Genomic DNA, 21692 nt, shown 5'->3' on the forward strand with positions numbered 1-21692 from the left:
AAAAATGACATAAAATATCAGTTAACTACTGATATCCCCTACAAGAGGCGCTGTAGTACCGTCTCCGTGCCTGCCCCGCTTCCCACATCGGCGTGAGGGGTGTATTGTTCGTGAGTTTGGGTACTTCGAAACAAACTTCCACGCTCAAGTGTTTGCGCTCCCGGCTCTTTAGTAAATTGTTATTCATAGCTTTGTATAAACGACGCTCGCTCTGAAAGAGTGCTTCACTCATACTCTTTATCTCACTTTTAATATCATCTCTAGTTGTAAGGGAATTATTTTTCTCCCTCGGTTCTCTTTTAATAGGTATTCCCGCTCCTATAGGCTCACTTTATTCTTCAAAAAATGAGAAAGATGACGCGTTGAAAAACAATATTACTAGAAAAGACACAATATGTTTTTTTAATAAATCATATAACCAAACGATTAAAAGGACTGAACCTTAGTTTGTAATACATAATTATACAAGTAATAAAATTTAATCTCAAAATGCAGTCTTTATTCGAGTTGTGTATGAAAGAACAACTAAGCCTGAAGAATAATAAGGACAGCAATAGTTTTCGTAGTTTCAGTTACCGTAAGACTGATAACGGACATGCGCAATGTAGCGTAGCGTTGTCTCTGAATGAACTTAAGTTTTCGGTTTAACCAAAACAAAATAAACCTTATGTTCGTATGTAATAAATATTATTATAGGTCTCTTCAGGTACTACGGTGTGCAGCAGAGGCATTGCTTGCCATGAAGATGCGTCTGGTTTTCCAACACTCACACATCTATTATTTATTTACACACACAAGCACAAATAGAGAATTACATCGACTCCGAGTGCTGTACATGTGTGTTCGGCTTTCTATGTATATAAATTTTCGATAAAGCAAGATAGGGCAAAAGAGGAAAAGCGGTGTTAGTAAAAGCGAGCAAAATGCCGGCCGGGTGCTCGGTGACAGTTGTCAGTATATTGTGGAACACGGGGAGGGATGGTAGTCTCGGGGGAGGCCGGTTTTGGCGGTAAATTTTCCGACTTCTCGTGCTCGCTACTTCCACGTGGTCGGGCTTAAAAACAAATAAACTGTAACTTTCATTGATCAACAGACGTTTGCGCAATATAACTTTTCTATAAGCTATTAAGAATTTAGTGACAAAATGAAAGTATACAATTTCGAGACAACACTTTTTAACTAATGATTGTGTCGTGTGCCTGTCTTCGTTTTTATGGGAGAGTAAGTAGATATTTTTTATTAGTATTTGTTAAAGTAATATAAGTTAAGTGAACGGTCGCTTCTAAACTGCTATCGGGGGAATTGAGCCGGTGCTATTTTATCAGATTGAATTTGGGTAAAAGTCACTAAGTTGGAAACGCTTAGAATTTCCAGTCACTTGCCCATTTAAGATCCTCCCTGATCGTGCGTCTCGATAACCTGTTACTTCTTAAGAGAATTCATTCATCATCATCATTTCAGCCTATATACGTCCCACTGCTGAGCACAGGCCTCCTCTCATGCGCGAGAGGGCTTAGGCTATATAGTCCCCACGCTAGCCCACTGCGGATTGGGGACTTCACATACACCTTTGAATTTCTTCGCAGATGTATGCAGGTTTCCTCACGATGTTTTCCTTCACCGAAAAGCTAGTGGTAAATATCAAATGATATTTCGTACATAAGTTCCGAAAAACTCATTGGTACGAGCCAGGATTTGAACCCCCGACCTCCGGATTGAAAGTCAGACGTCATATCCACTCGGCCACCACTGCTTTTTCAAGAGAATTCATTAGTTTGAATGAATTAAACAAGTGAAATCAAGTTATTTGTGTTTATTACGGTTAACATTTTAACGGCGTCTTATTTAAATGCATTTAAATAGAAACACGAGGATTTCTAAATCAGACAGGTATTACAGGTATTACAGGTATTACAGTACAATTATAACGACAAACCAATTTATTGAAACCGTTTTTATTGAAAATGTTTTATTCTACGAGTACGCTTTAATATCAACAGAAAGATGTGTACAGGTGATTTAGATTTAAAAGAAAAGCCATCAAATTTTAATTTTTAACAAAACAAAAAGATAACTTAGTAACTCAAACACCGATAGCAACACCAATGTTTGTATAAAATGAATTTAAAAATGTCTGAGACATACAAATATTTAATATCTGAGTAGGTTCCATGTAACTGGAAAATAGTACTTAATGTTAATAAAGGTCTCGTTTTTAATGTTAATAGTTGGAAATAGAATTTACTCCTACATCGTTTACTTTACGCTCAAAGGCTCTTACGCTTACACATACATAAATAAGATACACGTTCACTGTAGGTCTGTAGAATTGGCAAATACTGTTTATTGCGCAAAACAAATATGTAATAAAATTATTAAAACTGCATCGACCGACCAGTGGCGCCCTCATTGGGGGAATTGTGTTTTCTTATAAACCATTAATGTATGTATACATTAGTAAGTCCACTTATTACAATTTTTGTCCTATTGTTGTCTCGGAGCAGTAGTGAGTGAGAGCAATTAGCCGCGGTCGGAAATACGTTAAAATCACCATGCCACATCGGTTTGCCACGGAATCGTCATTCATTTTACTATGAAAATTGACAATATCTTCGACGCGTTCGGGCCGCGCTGCAGTATTGTCGGAGCAGTGGTGCAGCTGCGGTCAGAAATGGAATGTTACCTTTAGTCATTTTGTACAACCTCCTGTATTATTTATTAACCATCTCATCATTATCAATGACAAGATCGATACAAACAGAAATGTCATAGTATCATTTAAAATGTCATACTGTCGCTTGATTTTAAAGATGATTCTGGCCGGAATGCCATAGTAAAATCGGCCCTCGCTGAATATGAAATATTCTTATGCACGTTTATTCATGTGTCTTTCCCATCACGGAACAATGGTGTTCCGGACCTTTGGGAGGCGTGCGCGGAGCCGAAGCCAACACGTAGAGGCCCTTTTGACACTTAAATGTAAGGGGTACACCGAGTGGACGCTGCCCTTGTGTAAGGACTATTGAGAGTTGATGGGATCTAAAATGAACTAGGTTATTGGGTGAAAGCGATGGACTAAGTACTGAGCTATGGGATAAAAAACCGGACGCCTGCCTAATAAAACGGTATGCAATTTTATTTCCGGCAGACGGTGACACGCCCTCACAAGATGGGCCCCCACAAAAAGCGACATCTAGGATGGCTCAAGGGCAACATCGGTGTGAGCGGCTCAGGGGTGTCGAGAGATGTGCGCCGCTTTCTACCCAGTGGCTGTTAACAGCCACTGTGCCAACTCGCGTCTTATGCATATTTCACTTCCACCCCTGGAGCTTATAGCTCTAACAACTCCACTCTGGCCGGCCGGCTAAGGCAAGCCAGAGACAGCGGATCCTGTAACACCCACCCTCCTTGCGGGTAACAGAACTCCCCAGGAGCACTCGGGTACGTGAGGTTGCTAATCCCCAACAGCTCGCCACAAGCTGCCCTACGTTGACTAATTGCACTGGTAAAACCAGCGGACGATGCATGGGGTCGTCACATCCCTACGCCTTCGTATTATTATTACCTAAATAATTATATACATATAATATGACTCAATATCAGGTCCTAAATGTTAAAAGAAAAAAAACAGTTTTTTTGTCCAAGCTACGTAACCGATTGACTTGTTCTTCGTATATTTTATTCGGATAATTTAAGATACATTCAATATGGTACGGAACCCTTCGTTCGCGAGTCCGACTCGCACTTGGCCGGTTTTTTTCATTTTGAGGTACGGAACCCTAAAAATGGAAGCTAGCTCAACGCCAGTCGGAAAAGTGGCTTGAGCTAGCTTTCATTTTTTGTCGTTAGGTTGGTGGCGTTGTTGCTTGTTGTGCTGTGTTCCAATTTTTGGGCAAGTAACGAAGCAGTCCTCTGGTCCCCGTTAGCAACGGCCAGGCGAGGCGCTGTGCTAGCTCCCTACATGGGAACAATGGAAACAATTGTTTTATTTTTGATTTTAGAACCTTCTGATTATAATTTCAAAAAAGTTGAATAATTTTACGGTTTAGACTCACTTGTTTCAATGTTAGTATGTCTCAAAACAGTTTAAAATCGGTTCAAAAAGTTTCGAATTTTTACACGAGGCTAAATCAAAACCAAATTTTTCTAGAAAAGGTCATAAGACTAACTAGTTTAAATTCCTTAATTATTAATGATTAATTAGAAAAGAATTTGACTTCAACTTCCACGGACTCGTTACTGAAACACGTGACTTGATTGTTATTGAATTGACAAAAGCGAGGGTCATATTCGCTAACTTTTTAGGACGTAGAATATTAGTTTCTTCAATTTATTACGAGTGCGAAGGGTGATGTGGGGTGACCAAGAATTTCGTAAAATTAGGTCAAATTTTCGTAAATTTTGTGAAGTTTTCCTTGTTTATGAAAAACTTTTTTGCTAAATCAAATACATATTGGATAGAGTTATAGCTGTGAATTTGAAAAAAAACCGTTGATATTTTACGGCTGAAATATAGCATAATTACGGACGCACCTGAAACAAATGGCCCTTTTAAAATGCATAAAAATAAAATAAAACCTCCGTAGTTGGTACCCGTGGAGAAGGATGTCCGCACGCAAATGTGACGTTTGCCATTAGAATGATGCACAGACACATATTTAAAGAGACCTCGCATGTTTTTTTTAATGTGATAATCAGCAAATGGGGAGATCTGCCGCTTTATGAGAAGCTTAAAATAGTTTTGTATTTAAAAATAAAATGCATGTTTTGATATATTTAAGTTATTATTGATAACGATAATGTACCTATTATTAATTTCAACTTCCTTTACGTTTCTAACTTCGACATTAACTTGTATCCCTAAATACTCACAATTATCTCTGCTAAAGTTTCAACTGTTTCAAGTGAACCGACATTTATGGAAGCAATTATCAAGTCCATTTCCTCTACTGAATTATTGTTTTAGTAGTTTTATTGTTTTGTAGATTTATTTTTGTACATATTTCACAATATATTTTGATCTTGTATATCATTAAAACAATAAATTCTTCAATAGGTATTTTGACTTTTTGTTGGTTGTATATCTAATGTCGTATTCATATTTATCTTCAACTCACAAGTATCCGATGTGAGTGCAAGTCGCACGCTCTTACCACTAGGCCACCAGCGCTTTTTAACACATTATGTGTGTAATTTTACTAATTTTATCTCGGCGTTTTGCTGGATTCAGGAACGAATATAAAAAAATGAAACTTCGCATATGTGAAGTTTCATTATTTTCTCATAATTTTTCTTATATTATATAATATAATAAAAATGAGCTACCTAAAACGGCTTAAACATAGCTCACTGAAGTAATATTATATGTACACTGCAGATTCCCATATATCGGACAACGTCAACACTGTGCCGCATACCCAGCGCATGTCATATAAATAACCTTTATCATTAATCTCAAAAACATGCGGCATTGCAAAGACCGAATAAAAACAGATTATAATAGGTACATTCCCTTGTTAACAAGTTGATAATACTTTATTGCCTCTTTAGTAAGAAACTATTAGCAATATTTTTATTTTATTTTATTTATTATGAAGTTTGAATTGGTCCCAAGGAGTCGAGAATTTTACGTGAGGCCGAGGAGATTTTTAATAAGGTCGCTAAATATAGAATACAAAACTTAAGGTTTTGACATTATATTTTCAAGGAAATACGGATTACGCCTTATTTCAATATTTAATTTTGCAGAGTTTTAGCTGAGTAATATAATATGTGTTTAAAATATTTTACTCTTTTTATATTCCAGCTGTAAATTTAACGTATGAATCTTTTCCTTCCACGGTTTTCATCAAATATGGCTTAAACGGCGGACGGATATTTCTTAATGAACGGAGAGTTTTGTTGAAATTAATGTTTATTTTGGTTTAAAAATATAACTATTTTTTTGGAAATGTGATGTAAACATCGTGTAAACACGAGCGACTGGAAAATTATAATGTTGGCCCATAAAACCCGTTCTATTTTACCGACTCAATATAACAATTTTGAACATAACTCTCTAACTACACAATGTTCTATTATTTGCCTTGAAAACGCAGTATACAGTAGTCAGTGGTACAATAGTCACCTTATTGTTTCGTGCATTTGTTTCCGACGTCAGTTTAAATTCCAAACATATTTTGGTGAATTACTGCATGTAGGTACCGAGTCTTTGTTGTACTTTCAACAATGAGGCCAACAAAGAAAACAACATCTAAAGGTATACGTTTACACTTATTGCACACAGTGTAATTAACGTAAGATATTACTTCAATCAATTCTATATATATGTATTATAGGTATATATGTATATATTTTTTGGGAATGGGAACCCATAACATTGTGCCAGAATATATAACTAGAATGCTTTGCTTTAACTAGGATTTCAGATACATCCTTTTTATAACAATGTTTTCAATTTATATTTTCAGTATATAGGTACTTTAAAAAGGATTTAAAATACAATAGCTGACGCTCACTAAGTTGGAGCTGGAACTTTTGGATTTGTTTGTTTTAGTATAATCCGACTCCATTTTGTTATTTTTCTACTATCGCTTGTTGCACTTGTTTTGGGAACAATATTAGAAACCTTTATTTTTTTTAAACATATAATTGGTAATATTATTGGTAGGGCCACAAACAAAATAATTTGTGTTTTGAAATAGATTAGAAATAGTTTATTTGGTAGGTATATCTTTTTCTAATACAAGACACCAAAATGGTTAACAGTCAGCATAATATGCTGACTGTTAACCATTTTATGCATATTATGCATATTATGCCGATGACTATCGTCCTTAGCTTTGGCGCTGATTTTCAGGGCAACCAATTTTAATTAGTTTCGCCTATTGTAAATGTTAATGATAGCTTAATACATCTATCATTTTGTTAAACTTCAATGTATCTAGGTACTACACTAGGTATGTGTTAATTATTAGTAGGTATTTATTAGAAACTTAGTAATCTGCATATGGAGCTTACCTCGCCCAACGGCCGTTCAGCGCGGTAATGCCGCCGCAAGCCTTCTGGGCACCCTACCGGAGGGCACAGACCTGGGGCCAGTTTTTTATTTGTAGGTTTTTTCTACTGTTTAGGTAGTTTTAGTTTAGTAGGTATGTTTAGTAATTAGTTTAATTTTTTTTTGTGTCTTTATTATTTAGCTTATATTTATAGTTATTTAAGTTTAGTTTTTAATTAGTTTTATGTTTAGATTATGCATTTGCAATTGATAATAAACATCTGCATATAAAAAATGTACTTAGCTTGTAATGTACTTGTATAAGAAAATAGTCTTCAAAGTTTAATTTTGTTAGTCAAAAGTAGTTAATAGTTATGCTAAAACCCAAATAGATTTTTTTTAATAAATATCTAATAATATAGGTAGGTACAAACTGGATCTCTATCTGAAACTGAATCTCAAGTACTTACTACGATTTTAAATACGTTTTTTTGTAAAAAAAAAACTTTTTTATGTGAAGTTTCAGCTCAATTTGCTATGGAAACTAGGTCTAATTTAGCTTGCTTGAGGGTATACGTTAACTATTTTCTTGCAGAGATAAATTTAATAAGTTAACTTTTAAAAGAGAAAGAAGATCTAACGATTTCTACTATTCAGGATAGATTCGCAATCAGCTGTTAGATAAAGTTCGACTCTATAGAGCACACAATCTAAAATTGTGGAACTGTTTGAAACTGAACCGTAGAACGGTTCACCGGTGCTTGTTAAGCTTTTTATTTGAACTTTACTAGTAATATAGTTCGTTTTTTTAGCATTAGAAAAAAGGTGAACAATCTTGATGTGTCTTTTAATTGAAAAACACGTTATAAAAATAAGTCACGGCAAATATGTAACAATTATGAATGTAATACGATCATTTATATTCTTCTGCTTTCATAAGTATTTAATAGTCACTGATTTTTAATAGGCGTTTTTCAATTAAAAACCATGTCAAAATCGCTTACCTTATTTCTAATGCTAAATAAGTTTTTGGCAAAAATTTCATTTTTGGTACAAGCTTTTATCGCTTACTGTACTTTTCTTACGACAGACAACTAATACTCATCGAGACAATTCTAAAAACCCCTAACACAATTAGGTTGCGCTGTTTCATCACAGAGTTCCTATGGCCACCTCCTGTCTCCATCATCAGATCAGCTCGATGGTACCATAATATTACATTGTCATCTGATTTATACATGCATGCAAAATTTCAGCTCAATCGGAAACCGGGAAGTGGATCAAATTCAACTTGCAAGATTTGATTACAGACCGTCAGACAACGGTCAGGTGAAACTAAATAAAAGCTTGTAAAAAACGAACTATAGTTTACCAACATAGTAGGTAGGTCTGTATATTTTGTTTTGCCAGAACTGAAACAGTCAATAAATTCAGCCCTCATTTACTGTACATCGGCGACGGGTTACATTGTATGACAACACCGACGCTGATATGTACATGAATGTTTTAGTAGGACGGTGTAATTACATCGTCATTATACTCATTATGTTTAAAATATTATGCAGGGCTGTTTTGATGTGTGCTTGTGCCTGAGGAAATTTTGTCGTCGTTCGACTTTACGATCTGTATTTGGGTGCGTAGCCAACGTGCAATCGTTAACGTTCCGTAGCGAACGAAATGCAACTGTTACTGTCGCACTAGTGTGGATAAAAAGTGATAGGGAGAGGTGACTACGATACGCTACGGAACGTTAACGATTGGCACTTTGGCTACGCGCCCAGTAACGACGCGACGATGCGTAATTTTAATTTGTAGTCTTTTATCAGCTTTCGATACGAGAATGATAGGCCAGAGAGCGTAACCAAGATGGCAATCGTTAATAGAGAACGCCACTCGAAACTTAAATAATGTATGGAAATAGTCGTGACTTCTCGTAGCATCTGTTATCCCGATACATTTTTTCTTTTCGATGTACGATTATCCACCCACCCTTAGGCTGCGTTTCCACCAAAGATATGCGAGGATGCGTAGCGAGGGTTGTGTTTAATTAAGAATCAAAAGAATCACTACACGCTGATGAGCTAGGAAAACAAATAAAGTGTGTGAGTAAAAAAATATTTTTTTCTTATTCAATGTATTTGTTGTAGGTAGAGTACTGTATCCGTAAATGTCATGTTTAACGTAAAATTTAATCACAGTTGTACATGTTGTGAAATTAAAATTTAATATTTTTTGTGTCGACCGCATCAATAATAATTAGTATGATAATTACAGGAAGTAATGAATTTTAAAAGAAGTTTCATTTCACTTCGTTGGATCTAATTTAACTGACTGCATTTTATTCAGAAACTCGTTGTCTGCCTCCATTTTATTAGTGCTTAAAGTTGAGCAGGATGGGATTGAGAGAGTTGCTAAACTCGCTTCATTTGTTTAAGGAATGTCTTCACGGTGTAGCACTCAGCATGATTTGATCGTTGACATGGTGTTCAAGTTACTTTATTATAGGGCCCGATTTGGTCGTAAACGTAAAACTTTAAAGGAGACGACTTTGCCGCCTTATCTTAGATATTTGTTCCTGAGTCATGGTTGTTTTCTATGTATTTAAGTATTTATATATTGTATATATCGTTGTCTGAGTACCCTCAACACAAGCCTTCTTGAGCTTACTGGGGGACTTGGTCAATCTGTGTAAGAATGTCCTATAATATTTATTTATTATTTATTTTTATTTATTTATCGGCATGGAAGTACAAAGGCATTTTTGTGCCTAAGGATCCATTTTGATCGATTAACTAGATTAGGATTCTACCGATTTGAATTATTTTTAACACGATGCTATTTATACGACTAAGTCACGATTTTATTGAATTGTGGTGAAATATGTAATTATTTAATTGTCGCCGGAACTTCTTGATGCAATTTCTTCTAACTTAGTTCTTATCTAAGCTTATCCCGCCTTTAAAAAAACGAACAAATCTTGCCCTTCCTTAGAGGATAAACTCCAGCAATGTCTAGTCAATAATTATGTCCAATTTAGATATAGACGTGAAATTCGCACGAGTCCCGACACGCCATGCCTGAACTCTGAAGTTGGTAACTTTGTTGCGACTCCGTCCCCACTTGCGACGTCCCGGAGGCATCAAGCTTAGTGTACTGGATTTATGGAGTTTCTCAACGCAATCCTATTAATATAATAGAACAAGATAGGACTGATGAGGTATAGAAAAAAAAACCTTAGGTATATTACTAACGTATTGATTCAGAAGCACTACCACCAGTTTTAACATTGACATATTCACTCACGTTTAAGTAACTTACTTTCTATGCATCTCGCTCGTACTCGCATATTAGTGCAAGCGAGATGTATAGAAAGTAATTTACGTAAACGCGAGTTAATCTGTCAATGTCAAAACTGGTGGTAGCCGTACTGACCTCTACCACATAATTGACCGAAGCGAAGCGAAGGTCTACGTTTTGACTCGGGCATTTTGCTTTCGTATGTCCGGATGTTCTCCTCTACAGGTCGCAATTCTTAACCGATTCTCGTGAAATTTTGTGACCGAATTTTATGACTAAATAATTTTTTTTTGTCAATCCGGTTTTTGGAAATTTTTAAAAATGGCGGAGTCGTGATACCTGGCGCCTAAACAAATAGTCGTATCGATATCATAAGAGTTTTTTTCTTTTTGAGACATGTTTACAGAGTTAATAGCAAAAAATGCAGAAAAAAATTATCGCTGGTTTAGGCGGTATTTAGATATTTAGTTTTGTATTTCCGGATGTTCTCCTCTATAGGTCGCAATTCTTAACCGATTCTCATGAAATTTTGTGACCAGATTTTATGACTAAATAATTTTTTTTTGTCAATCCGGTTTTTGGAATTTTTTAAAAATTGCGGAGTCATGATACCTGGCGCCTAAACAAATAGTCGTATCGATATCATAAGAGTTTTTTCTTTTTGAGACATTTTTACAGAGTTAATAGCAAAAAATGCAGAAAAAAATTATCGCTGGTTTAGGCGGTATTTAGATATTTAGTTTTGTATTTCCGGATGTTCTCCTCTACAGGTCGCAATTCTTAACCGATTCTCATGAAATTTTGTGACCAGATTCTATGACTAAATAAAATTTTTTTGTCTATCCGGTTTTTGGAAATTTTTAAAAATGGCGGAGTCGTGATACCTGTCGCCTAAACAAATAGTCGTATCGATATCATAAGAGTTTTTTCTTTTTGATATATGTTTATAGATTAAATGGCCAAAAATTCAGAAAATTTGTATCGCTGGTTTCGGCGGTATTTAGATATTTAGTTTTTACTTGAGAATGAGTAGCTAAATTTCGTCAGCTTTAGTAAGAACTATCATGGCGCATTTTGCAAACGTTATCTTTTTTGTTTGCATAGGGAGGTCCCTGGTTCCATCCCCAGTAATTGTATGCTGCTACATAACTTTTTGTATTTTTTTATACTTAAATTTCGTATCAATTGTTGTTTTATATTTTTTTTTTTATTTTGAAAAAATTAAAAACATCGTATTTTTTATTTATCAAGCGCGGGCTAAGCGCATTCGTTTATTTTTTGCAAGAGATGATGGCTTTTTGCGCTTTTAAAGAAAATTTGATTCTTGAATATACGGCGCCATACCTTTGGCCTATGCTCGTCTAGATGGCGACACCATTTTATATTTAACAATTTTTACTCATATCAGTAAAAGAACATGGGTCAAAATCATATGGCGTTCTAAAAATAAAAAAAATCATTTATACATTTATTGATTTTTTTTTTCATTTTCATTTTAATCCTGTATCGAAAGATGGCAGCAAATTTACTGTGACTACAAAATTTAGTATGACAATAACCCTCTTCTACATATAGGGACCGTGCGCGTTGGAGGGTCTGCCATCTTGTGGCCTGAATCGGAAACATGTACATTGCCAAAACAAGTTCTACCATCTACCGTTCTTGTAGGTACGTTTCCTTATGCATAGTAGGTTCTGTCATCTTGTGGGCTACATCGGAAGCATAAACGTCACATTTACGCCTCACGCCAAAAATCTGACGGCTCCTATGCTACCCCCTATAGTTCACGCACGCCCACTATAGGGACCGTGCGCGTTGGAGGGCCTGCCATCTTGTGGCCTGAATCGGAAACATATGTGCACATGTACATTGCCAAAGCAATTGCTACCATCTACCGTTCTCGTAAGTACGTTTCCTTGTGCATAGTAGGTTCTGCCATCTCGTGGGCTACATCGGAATCAGAAACTACACATCTACGCTTCGCGCCAAAGATCTGACGGCTCCTGTGCTGCCCCCTATAGTTCATGCACGTCCCCTATACACTTTATTCTCTTTAGATTAGATATTTAAATTCTTACTCGAGAATAAGTAACCAAATTTCGTCAGCTCATCTAAATGCTATCATAGCGCAGTTGGAAAGACGCTTACAAGCAAGGATATGGGATAGGTACCCGGTTCGATCCCCAGTAAATGCAATTTTTTTTATTTATTTTTTGCACTTAAACATCGTATTGCTGATTGATCAAGCGAGCGCGAAGCGCGAGGTAAGCGTATTCGTTTGAGTTTTTGTTTGAACATTTTGTTAGCGGTTTTAGTTCAAGGGCATGGCTGTTCCAGGAGTCAATTTCCACTTACGTTTATATAACCAGGTTTTTTTGAAATAGGTAGGTTAGGGTTATTTTTTTTGATGACCCTAAAAACGAAACTGCTCCCAGAGATAGGTAGGTTAGGGTTATTTTTTTTGATGACCCTAAAAACGAAACTGCTCCCAGAGATAGGTAGGTTAGGGTTTTTTTTTTGATGACCCTAAAAACGAATCTGCTCCCAGAGATAGGTAGGTTAGAGTTATTGGCTGACAGCGTTTGGTTTTTTACTTGCAGTTTTTTAGATTATGTTTTAATTTTAGTGTTTTTGATATTTGTTGTATGTGAAATACCTACAAGTAACAAATATAATTACTACACTATTAACATACAGTAACAAGAAAATATTATCCTAGATATTTAAAAGAACGAAAACTATAAGGAAAAGATTAATTTAAAAATATTAAAAATAGGCGATTGCGGAAGAAAACCATTGGGAAAATATGGGAACGGAGTAATTGCTACCGAGAATGAATGATTTCGGGAAATTATGGGCAACGCAAATTATGAGAACGGAGTAATTGCCTCGAAGAAAAAATGATTTTCAGAAATTATGGGCCACACTCGCGCACGAAGCTTCTTAGTTGCAGTTTACAGGTTAGGGGTCATCCATTAATTACATCACACGTTTAGGGGGTGGGAGGGGGTCAAGAAAATGTGACATGTTGTGACAAGGGGGAGGGGGGAGTCATAAACTTTGTGACGTGACTTTAACTTCATCAGTAACCGAAAATGTATTTAAATTATTTTATACGCTAATTATCATTTAAATAACAAGGTTTTGAAACGATACTCGTTTTTATTCGTTTAATTTTATTTCTCAGTTTTGGGTTATAAAATTACTAATATTTCTTTTGTCAAAAATATTTTGATAAAATATTAAATAAATATTTGCCGATTTCGTTGAAGAAATGTGACGTCACACCAGGGGGGAGGGGTTTGCCAAATGTGACCAAGTGTGACAAGGAGGGGGGGAGGGGTAAAAAAACCTAGAAATTCGTGTGACGTAATTAATGGATGACCCCTTAATTCAAAGGTAATGTTGGTTTCCTAACATAAGTAGAGTTAGAACAAGAAAAGTCTGCAGAGATTTTGACACTGGCACAAATAACATTGGAACTGCGTGTGCTGTCAAAATCTCTGCAGACTTTTCTTGGTCTAACTCTATCCACTTTTCTATACAATTAGTATGGCGACGTGTATACTTAAGGGGCATCGACCGTACACTGACATCGGGATGATATTTTTATCATGTTATTTAGTAGTCATCGTGCGTCTCGCTTGCGCCAATACATGTACGGACAAGAACGAGTGAAATGCACGATAAACTAAATGACATCAGTTAGATGTCTTTCTGATATCAGTGTAAGTTTGAATTGGCCTGTTAGCCTAAAATTGTTTCGTATGTCCATATGTTCTACTCTACAGGTCGCATATCTAAACCAATTCCCGAATTTTGTAAGCAATTGATAGTTAAGTTTTTATGGTCAAATTAGATTCTCTAAATTCTTCAAAACAACGGAACCATACATTTATTCAGTTTTAAACTCTGCTCGCGAGGTCTACAGCTCACAGAGCCACTAGTAAATAATTGTAATAGGTACAGAAGGTTCACTCTCTAACAAAACGCGTCTGTTGCGACAGATATGACCGTAAGGTGGCGCAAGCGCGAGCACGCGTCGGTCCCGTAGCGGTGCGCGCAACTACTACTGCCAGACACCAAAATTGGTGTAGTTGTACAAAATGTACTTGTAGCGATGCGACGAAATCGCGAAGTGAGCCACGCCTGCCTCCAATCTCCATATTAACTCAGCCTGAATTTGCTACAAAATACAAATAAACCATAAATACAAACGATAAAATATTTTTATTATTAGTTTTACTCCTGGGCCTGTACATATGTGCCGTATATGTAACAATGCCATATCTAGATATGGCATTGCTACATAGACTAGGAATCCTCTAGACGGAGTTTAGAGCAATTATTTCATGAAACCGATGCTGCGAAAAATACGGGGGTGCGGGGGACGAGGTGAGCGAGGTCCCGTGCCGTGATTGGTCCGTTCAAAGACACGGACGTTACACAAAGACACTTTCGACTCCAAAATGGAGTAAAACTACCGTATGCGTGGCAGAGGGGGTAGAGCTAAATACAATGCTCAGTCTGGAGGATGTCTTGTCTGTGCATTGCTATTACGAGTATAATTATTATGAATTTGATTTATAAAATTTTTGAATTGCCTCCTTAATGATGCATAGGTAATTGTGAGACAAATAAAATTCATCTCGTATGTATTAAGTACACAGTTACTAGATACAGCCTTTTTAGGACAGACAAGCGGACGGAGTAAGCTTAGATTGACACCCTTCGGGTGCGGACCTTAATAATGCAACCTTTTACGAGGAAAGTGCCACCAGTGCGTGATTACTTTTAGATTTCCTTAGATTTGAACAGTAGGTTCCTATGTGTATTTTGGTTGTTCTTATTAAAACATAAATAAACTTAATGGCAGGGAACAAATCAAATTGTAATATTTATATATTTTTTTTGTTGACATATTATACGGATATCTACATTATATATTTTAGTGATATTACCAATTTGTCAAGTTTTAATATATTATACATATTTAACTCTCTGCAACTGTGGTGACTTTTATATGTAGGAGAAAGATTCTACAGATGTGGAGTCTATCAGACCTCATTTTCAATAATTCATTAAAAATAAACTAATGGCAAAATGGTACCCATTGTTTAATATCTTAACGATTATTCCATTTATAAATTAATAAATTAAATTGTAAAATTGGTTTAAAATAAAATATATAAGGAATATACTTAAATGAGATCACGATTTCTTACAATTTTTACTTAGTCGAATCCGTATCCATACTTTAATTAAAAAAACAATACTTTAATGTAGGTACTTACATTAATAATAATTGTGTGTTTTTAGTTTAAAGATATATTTTATAATAATATGTATGCTAGTTTTAAGGTATTTACCTGCGGGCTAATAGTTGCCTGAAAATAAATATTTTCATTTAATTAATGTTGTGAAACGTCACTTTAACCCAAGTTAATAATTGGCGCCATTTTCTGCCGAGCCGAACTGAGCTATCATTGTTTGCACAGAAATATTGACTTATTTTAATTGGTTCTGGCCATGAATAATAATTATGTGCCGAACAATGTTACCCTCGCCAACTATTCAGAAAAATCAATTCGGTGTGTATATTTAACAATGTCGTAGCTAGCAAATTTTTACTCAAAAGATTTGTGCATGTTACCGTAAAACCCGCTTTTGGTGAAAACGTATTTTTCCTAGTTAAAATTAGTTTTCGGCATAGCGTCAGTGTAAACGCGTTTTCACTAGTCAAAACTAGTTTTCCCATAAAGCTTCGGTGAAAAATTGGTTTTAACTGGGAATCTTTAGTAAAAACTAGTTTTTCACTTGAAAAATCTGACAGGTAATGTCATACTGTCATACTTGACAACTATTATTTACTATATACCTAAAGCCAATCAAGAAAACGCAAACAAAACCTACCTTTAGGTATAAATAGGTTCATAATATATGAATTACAACATCACACTTCATCATTTTAAATATACATAATATATAGGGTAAACCGTATAGCTATTGCCCAGTTAAGGGTCGCAAACAGAATGACATTAAAAAAAACATAGAAATAACGTAGTAACTTCGTTTTTATTGCTATTTTCTTATTACCTAATAAACCCTTCTATAGATAATTAACAGTTTTAAGTTAAGTCTTACGTGACATAGAAAACAAAGCAACAAAATAAAAATATTGTAAAAAGTACAGTTATTGCCCAGAGCCCACAGTTATTGCCAGTACCACATCACAGTGATTGCCCAGTAACTTAAAATCATAAATCACAGTCTAACTTGACTTTCAACATAAAATTGAACATTATAAACATTTTATTGAAAAAAATATGGTTAGCTGAAATAAAATTAGTCAGAATCGTCACTGTTGCCAGAATCTTCCACTATGTAACAATTATGGCACATGAATAAATTTAATTCAGTCCTGTCGGGTATATGTTCCTTATGCTTCCGTGGAATGCATCGCACGTGAAAACTTGCCGAACAGGAACTGCAAGTCAATCTGCTCGTATTCTTTTTCATATTAGTACAACAAACTGCACAAATACTATTTTTACCGGGCTTTATAACTATTTATCTTAAAACGGTTATCCGTTTAAACTCTGGTAATTGCTTATTGGTTCTCTTTTTGCCCTTACTTTTAACACCCATTTCTTTTTTTATCTTTTTTAGTATAGGTTCAGATTGTTGCTCAAAATTTTGAACTTCTTGGTGGTCATTGTTTCCCGTGTTTGTTGTTTACCGTTTCAGATTTTTTTTTCCTTCTTTAGTATATTGAGTTTCACCCGGATCATTCATAATAAATTGTGCGTTATCTATGATTGGTTTTTTATTTAATTGTACAGTTTTTTTATTTGTAATTTCAGTCTTTTTATTCGTTTTTTCTTTTTTTTTCATATTTCTAACTAACTTCTTCTCTTCTTTTACTTTTATCAAATTTTCTTTTTCTACTTGTTTAGAATGTAGAGCAGCTTTATAATTTTGGGAGCTAATGGCATATGGTTGTCTTTCAGTTTTCCTTTTCCATTTTCTTACTGGCGTCTCTGGGTATGCTAAATATTCTCCTAAAGAACATTTTCTTTTTACAATTTTAGGACTTGGCAACAGACCAGACAACTGTACCATGACAGGTTTGGACGTTCCGGGTATAGGAGAAGTAAGGTCTAGTGAATCTAGTGATAAAGCATCTTCTGTTTCATTAAATGTGTCTGGTATTTGAATAACTAGCTCACTATCTTCTTCAACGCATCCTTGTTCATTTCTTTGTGGACTTGACAGCTCAAGAGTTGACTTCACCGTGACCACAGAAGGCGTAGACTCAAATTTTGACTTCTCGGGTACGGTGGAAGTAATATCAAGAGATAAAGCACCTTCTATTTCTTTAAAGTCTCGTGTCTTTAAAGCTAGCTCACTGAAGTCATTTATCTCTGCAACACACTCTTCTTCATTTCTTTGCGGTGATACATTAGGAAAATCTACTACTTGTACTGCTTTGTCGCCTTTTTGCGATGTAACAACTGAAGAGTCTATTCCTTCTTTAGTGGTACTCATAACTTCCACGTCGTGATATGCTTGCCATATTTGGAACAACTTATTCAAGTGTTCATTACTCTTTTGACAAGGCAAATTCTGACTACGGTTTTCAAAGTCGTTGGAAAGAGTTGTTCCGATGATCTCTTTGAATTTTGCGTAACTTAGCATTGCAGAGTCAGGTATCATTTTATTTTTTTGCGATGTGACATTCTCGTTCTTGTCTCCGAGGCATTTATTATAATCAATCGCGTCCGGGTTAAATGGATACAGGCCACAGGCTTTAAAACCGTTCACTAATATTTCAGGCCTTAAACTGGTTATGACAGTTTCATTAAGCACAGTAGCAAAATTCAATTTAGTCACGCCTTGATTATTATTCTCATTTTGCCATTTTCTGACAGTTTTTTTCCATCCCATCTTTAGAGGTCTAAAAGCAGCTACATCGGCGGGCTGAAGGATTCTTGTAGCATTCGGATACAATGCAATTAACTCAATTTGAAGGTGAGTGCAAAGTTGGCTCAAATGGAAATTTAAATGCGTTTTATGGCCGTCCACAAAGAGTATAACTGGAAGCTTGACATTATTGCTGACCAGATAGGGATGAAACACATTTGCTATAAATTCATAAAAAGTTTCCGTAGTCATCCATCCTGAGTCAGACTTTCCGATTCCCCATCCGTCCGGTACAGAATCGCTAATTTTTTTGATAGGCATTCTTTGATAAGGATAAATAACGAACGGACAACAGACTTGTCCTGCGGCAGAAAAGGTGAACAAAACTGTTATAGATTCTTTGGCTTGAGATTGTTCAATATTATATACATTTTTAGCACCTTTTTCCGCTAACACTTGGCCAGTTTTAACACAAATTTGGAAATTTGTTTCATCTGCATTAAAAATACGATTTGGATCATTTAAAATGGGAGTCAAGTCTTTTTCTTTAGCATAATCGCTGATTTCAGCAAACCACCCTCTTATATCTTTTTCCGAGACATAGGAACTTGCTTTTGATACTCCTTCTGATGTTCTTATTGTCAACCTCGGATGTCTTTTCAAAAATGCCTTCCACCAACCATCACCGGGTCTATTATTTGTAAATAAATTAGGACGAGGATTTTCCACTAGAAACTTTTGCACTGTATCTAAAATATCTTCTTTATTTCGAGGAAACCCTTTTCTGGCCGAGATTATTATCCATTCCTCTAGTTGACTTTCTTCGGAAACAGTTAATACCGGTGATGGCCCTAGACTAGTTTTATGCCCGGGATTTTCAATGTAATACCGAAGACTGGTCCTTGGAACACCGTAATTTTCAGCAATTTGTCTTGTAGACAACTTGTTGTCAGCATCTTGAACAGCTTTGATCGCATTCTGCAAATTTTCTTTTCTATATTGTACTTTTGGTGTTTTTGGCATACTGAAATTAAAACAATAATAACAATTTAGATATTGAATACTCGTACTCCATGGGCACTGCAAGAATGGAATTTTTTCATCACACTTGTTTTCTAAATGTGCTATTTATTGCACGCATGCGAAGCGGGAGAAAAGTTTCATTTTTCTCCAACGGCAGGAAAAGTACTTTTTTAATACAATTGATCAAAAAGTGTACTTTATATAAATGTTGTTCGACACACGTGCGGAAGTGTCATTTTCACTCGTCCCGAGTTTTGACCCTCGCCTAAAGGCTCGGGCTAAGAAACCTCGGGACTCGTGCGAAATGACACACTTCTCGCACTTGTATCGAAAACTACTATTTTAAAGTGCTAAATAACACACACGGACCACGAAGGTTTAGAGACAAAAAGACAAAAATTCGTTTAAAATGTAGATTTTAAAAGATTGATGTTTATTATTCCATTTGTGTAAGATTGTCCTATAATATTTATTTATTTATTTATTTTCATATTTTAATAAACATAATTTTAACAACCGTTTTGAAATATTTTGTACGATTATCGATCGTGGCTGTTTGCCATAGGGTCGGTGCCTTTCATACTAAACGTCAATTAAAAGAACAAAATGGCGGACGAATGTTTGAAATGCCACCGTATTTAACCGAATTTACGTTAAAAATTGTGTTTTTCCTTAGAAAGTGTGATGAAAAACATTGTGTATATCACGGGCGGTAAGGAAATTACAATTTCGAGTCAATAAAAGTCCTCCATCTGCGGTGTTGGACTTTTAACAGCTTCTCGAAGACCTATTGACCACACTTAATAAGCAATGTAATTATTATAAATACAAAACACGAAAAATAATCTACCGTGACGGCTATTGCCCGGGCAATAACTATAGTTATTGACCTATGGCAATTACTAAAACTACGGTGGGCAATAATTAAAAATGTTCAAACTTTGTTACAGCGATTGCCCACCGGTAAAATAACCGTTTAAATACTAAACTCAACTCCGACGTATATTTAAAACTACGAAATTACTATTAATTTAATCACAAAATATGTAATTACATGGGAATATCAAATAAAAAAATCTCAGAATAAACTTTGAAGCAAGTAAGTCCTTAAGAAAATCATTTAAAAATTTACCTGTTTGAGTAACACGTTCACATGTATCGACAAAATCCGCCATTACTGTTGTTTTTTTTTAAGTGTTGCCAGTTTTTATTTTTAAAACTCTTCTATATTATAAACAGCGTCATCTAGCAAATTCTACTATTACAAAAATGGTACAAAACAAACAACAGAGAATGTCGTTTTAAAAAGCGGGCAATCACTGGCGGTGGGCAATAACTCCCTGGTTTACCCTATGTAGTAGGTAAGTTTTAAAACTGAGAAACTTAAAATTATATCATTAGTTCAAATCAAAGTACCTAACTACCGCTGTTAAATCGAGTGATAGAAAAAAAGTGAACGGAGTTCGCTGCGGCATGGTAATTAAATTAAATTTCTGTTAGTTCTAGTCAGAGCTCTGCCAAAGTGAATTTGGTTTATTTGCTACTGCTACCAATGAGTTGGACGGCTAAAGTAGATTGGACGTAGCTAGGTATAACTAACTTGTACTCTACACTCTATTGGTATTTGATGCAACATATTTAAGAGTTTTGGTTGAAGACGACCATGCGATTTTTAAGAGAGATTTGTGATATAATAGTTACATTGATGTGCAATACTGTCCTCTTTTACTTATACCTAAGACAAAAAACCTATTCATATAAAAATACATAAAATAAAAACTGGAACGAATTTCTGAAACTCATTTTCGCTGGTGTCAAAAAATAATTTATACAATCTGTTTTAAACGTGTGTTATGTGTGTAATATAAAAAAAGGCGGTGAAAGGCTACATCTACAACGTGGCGCATATAAAAATGTAGGGCGATGAATAGCTGTATAACTTTTTTGCACCAACAATGCAGTGGTTTCCGCGCAGCCTAAACTCGGCCGGTGAAGCGTCGCGCAATCAAGGCGCGTATAACGTTGCAATCAGAAGCACCCACATTGTTGCACCTCCAACGCACAATGTAGCACCTACGACTGGCTCCCATTTCTCTTGTTCGCTACAGCGGCTGCACGCTGCCGTGTCTTTTCACTGCAATTGTGTTGCGCGTCATTGTCTAGTTTCATTTATTCTCCCCTATGCAAGCTCACACGACAGCTTTCTCTTTTCCAACTTTATTTGTAAACAAGTTTGCTTTCATTGTGATGATTGAATTAGGTTATGGCTCTTTGGGTAGGTACGGTACATTCAAAGTATGGTTTAGCGAAACCAATCCACGCTGGACGTAACAAATCTGGGTGCACGGCAGTGCTCCGCCAAGTCAAGCAAACCGGAACATACATACATGCAAGTTAAATAAAAGCTTGTAAAAACAAAACAATCCGCTTTTATATTTGTAGTGTATGCGAC

General features: G+C 35.6%; 1 protein-coding gene across 1 annotated transcript in view; it reads left to right on the forward strand.

Moving 5' to 3' along the window:
• The first annotated feature begins 457 nt into the window (after nt 1–457).
• LOC134805195 (lachesin-like) overlaps nt 458–21692 on the forward strand; it is a 74124-nt gene continuing 52889 nt past the window's right edge. Inside the window, exon 1 of the mRNA XM_063778508.1 lies at nt 458–1221. Coding sequence (XP_063634578.1) covers nt 1183–1221 — 39 coding nt within the window. The 5' untranslated portion in view covers nt 458–1182. The remainder of the gene's footprint in view (nt 1222–21692) is intronic.

Source organism: Cydia splendana, chromosome 2, assembly GCF_910591565.1.
Source record: "Cydia splendana chromosome 2, ilCydSple1.2, whole genome shotgun sequence".
Classification (NCBI taxonomy): domain Eukaryota; kingdom Metazoa; phylum Arthropoda; class Insecta; order Lepidoptera; family Tortricidae; genus Cydia; species Cydia splendana.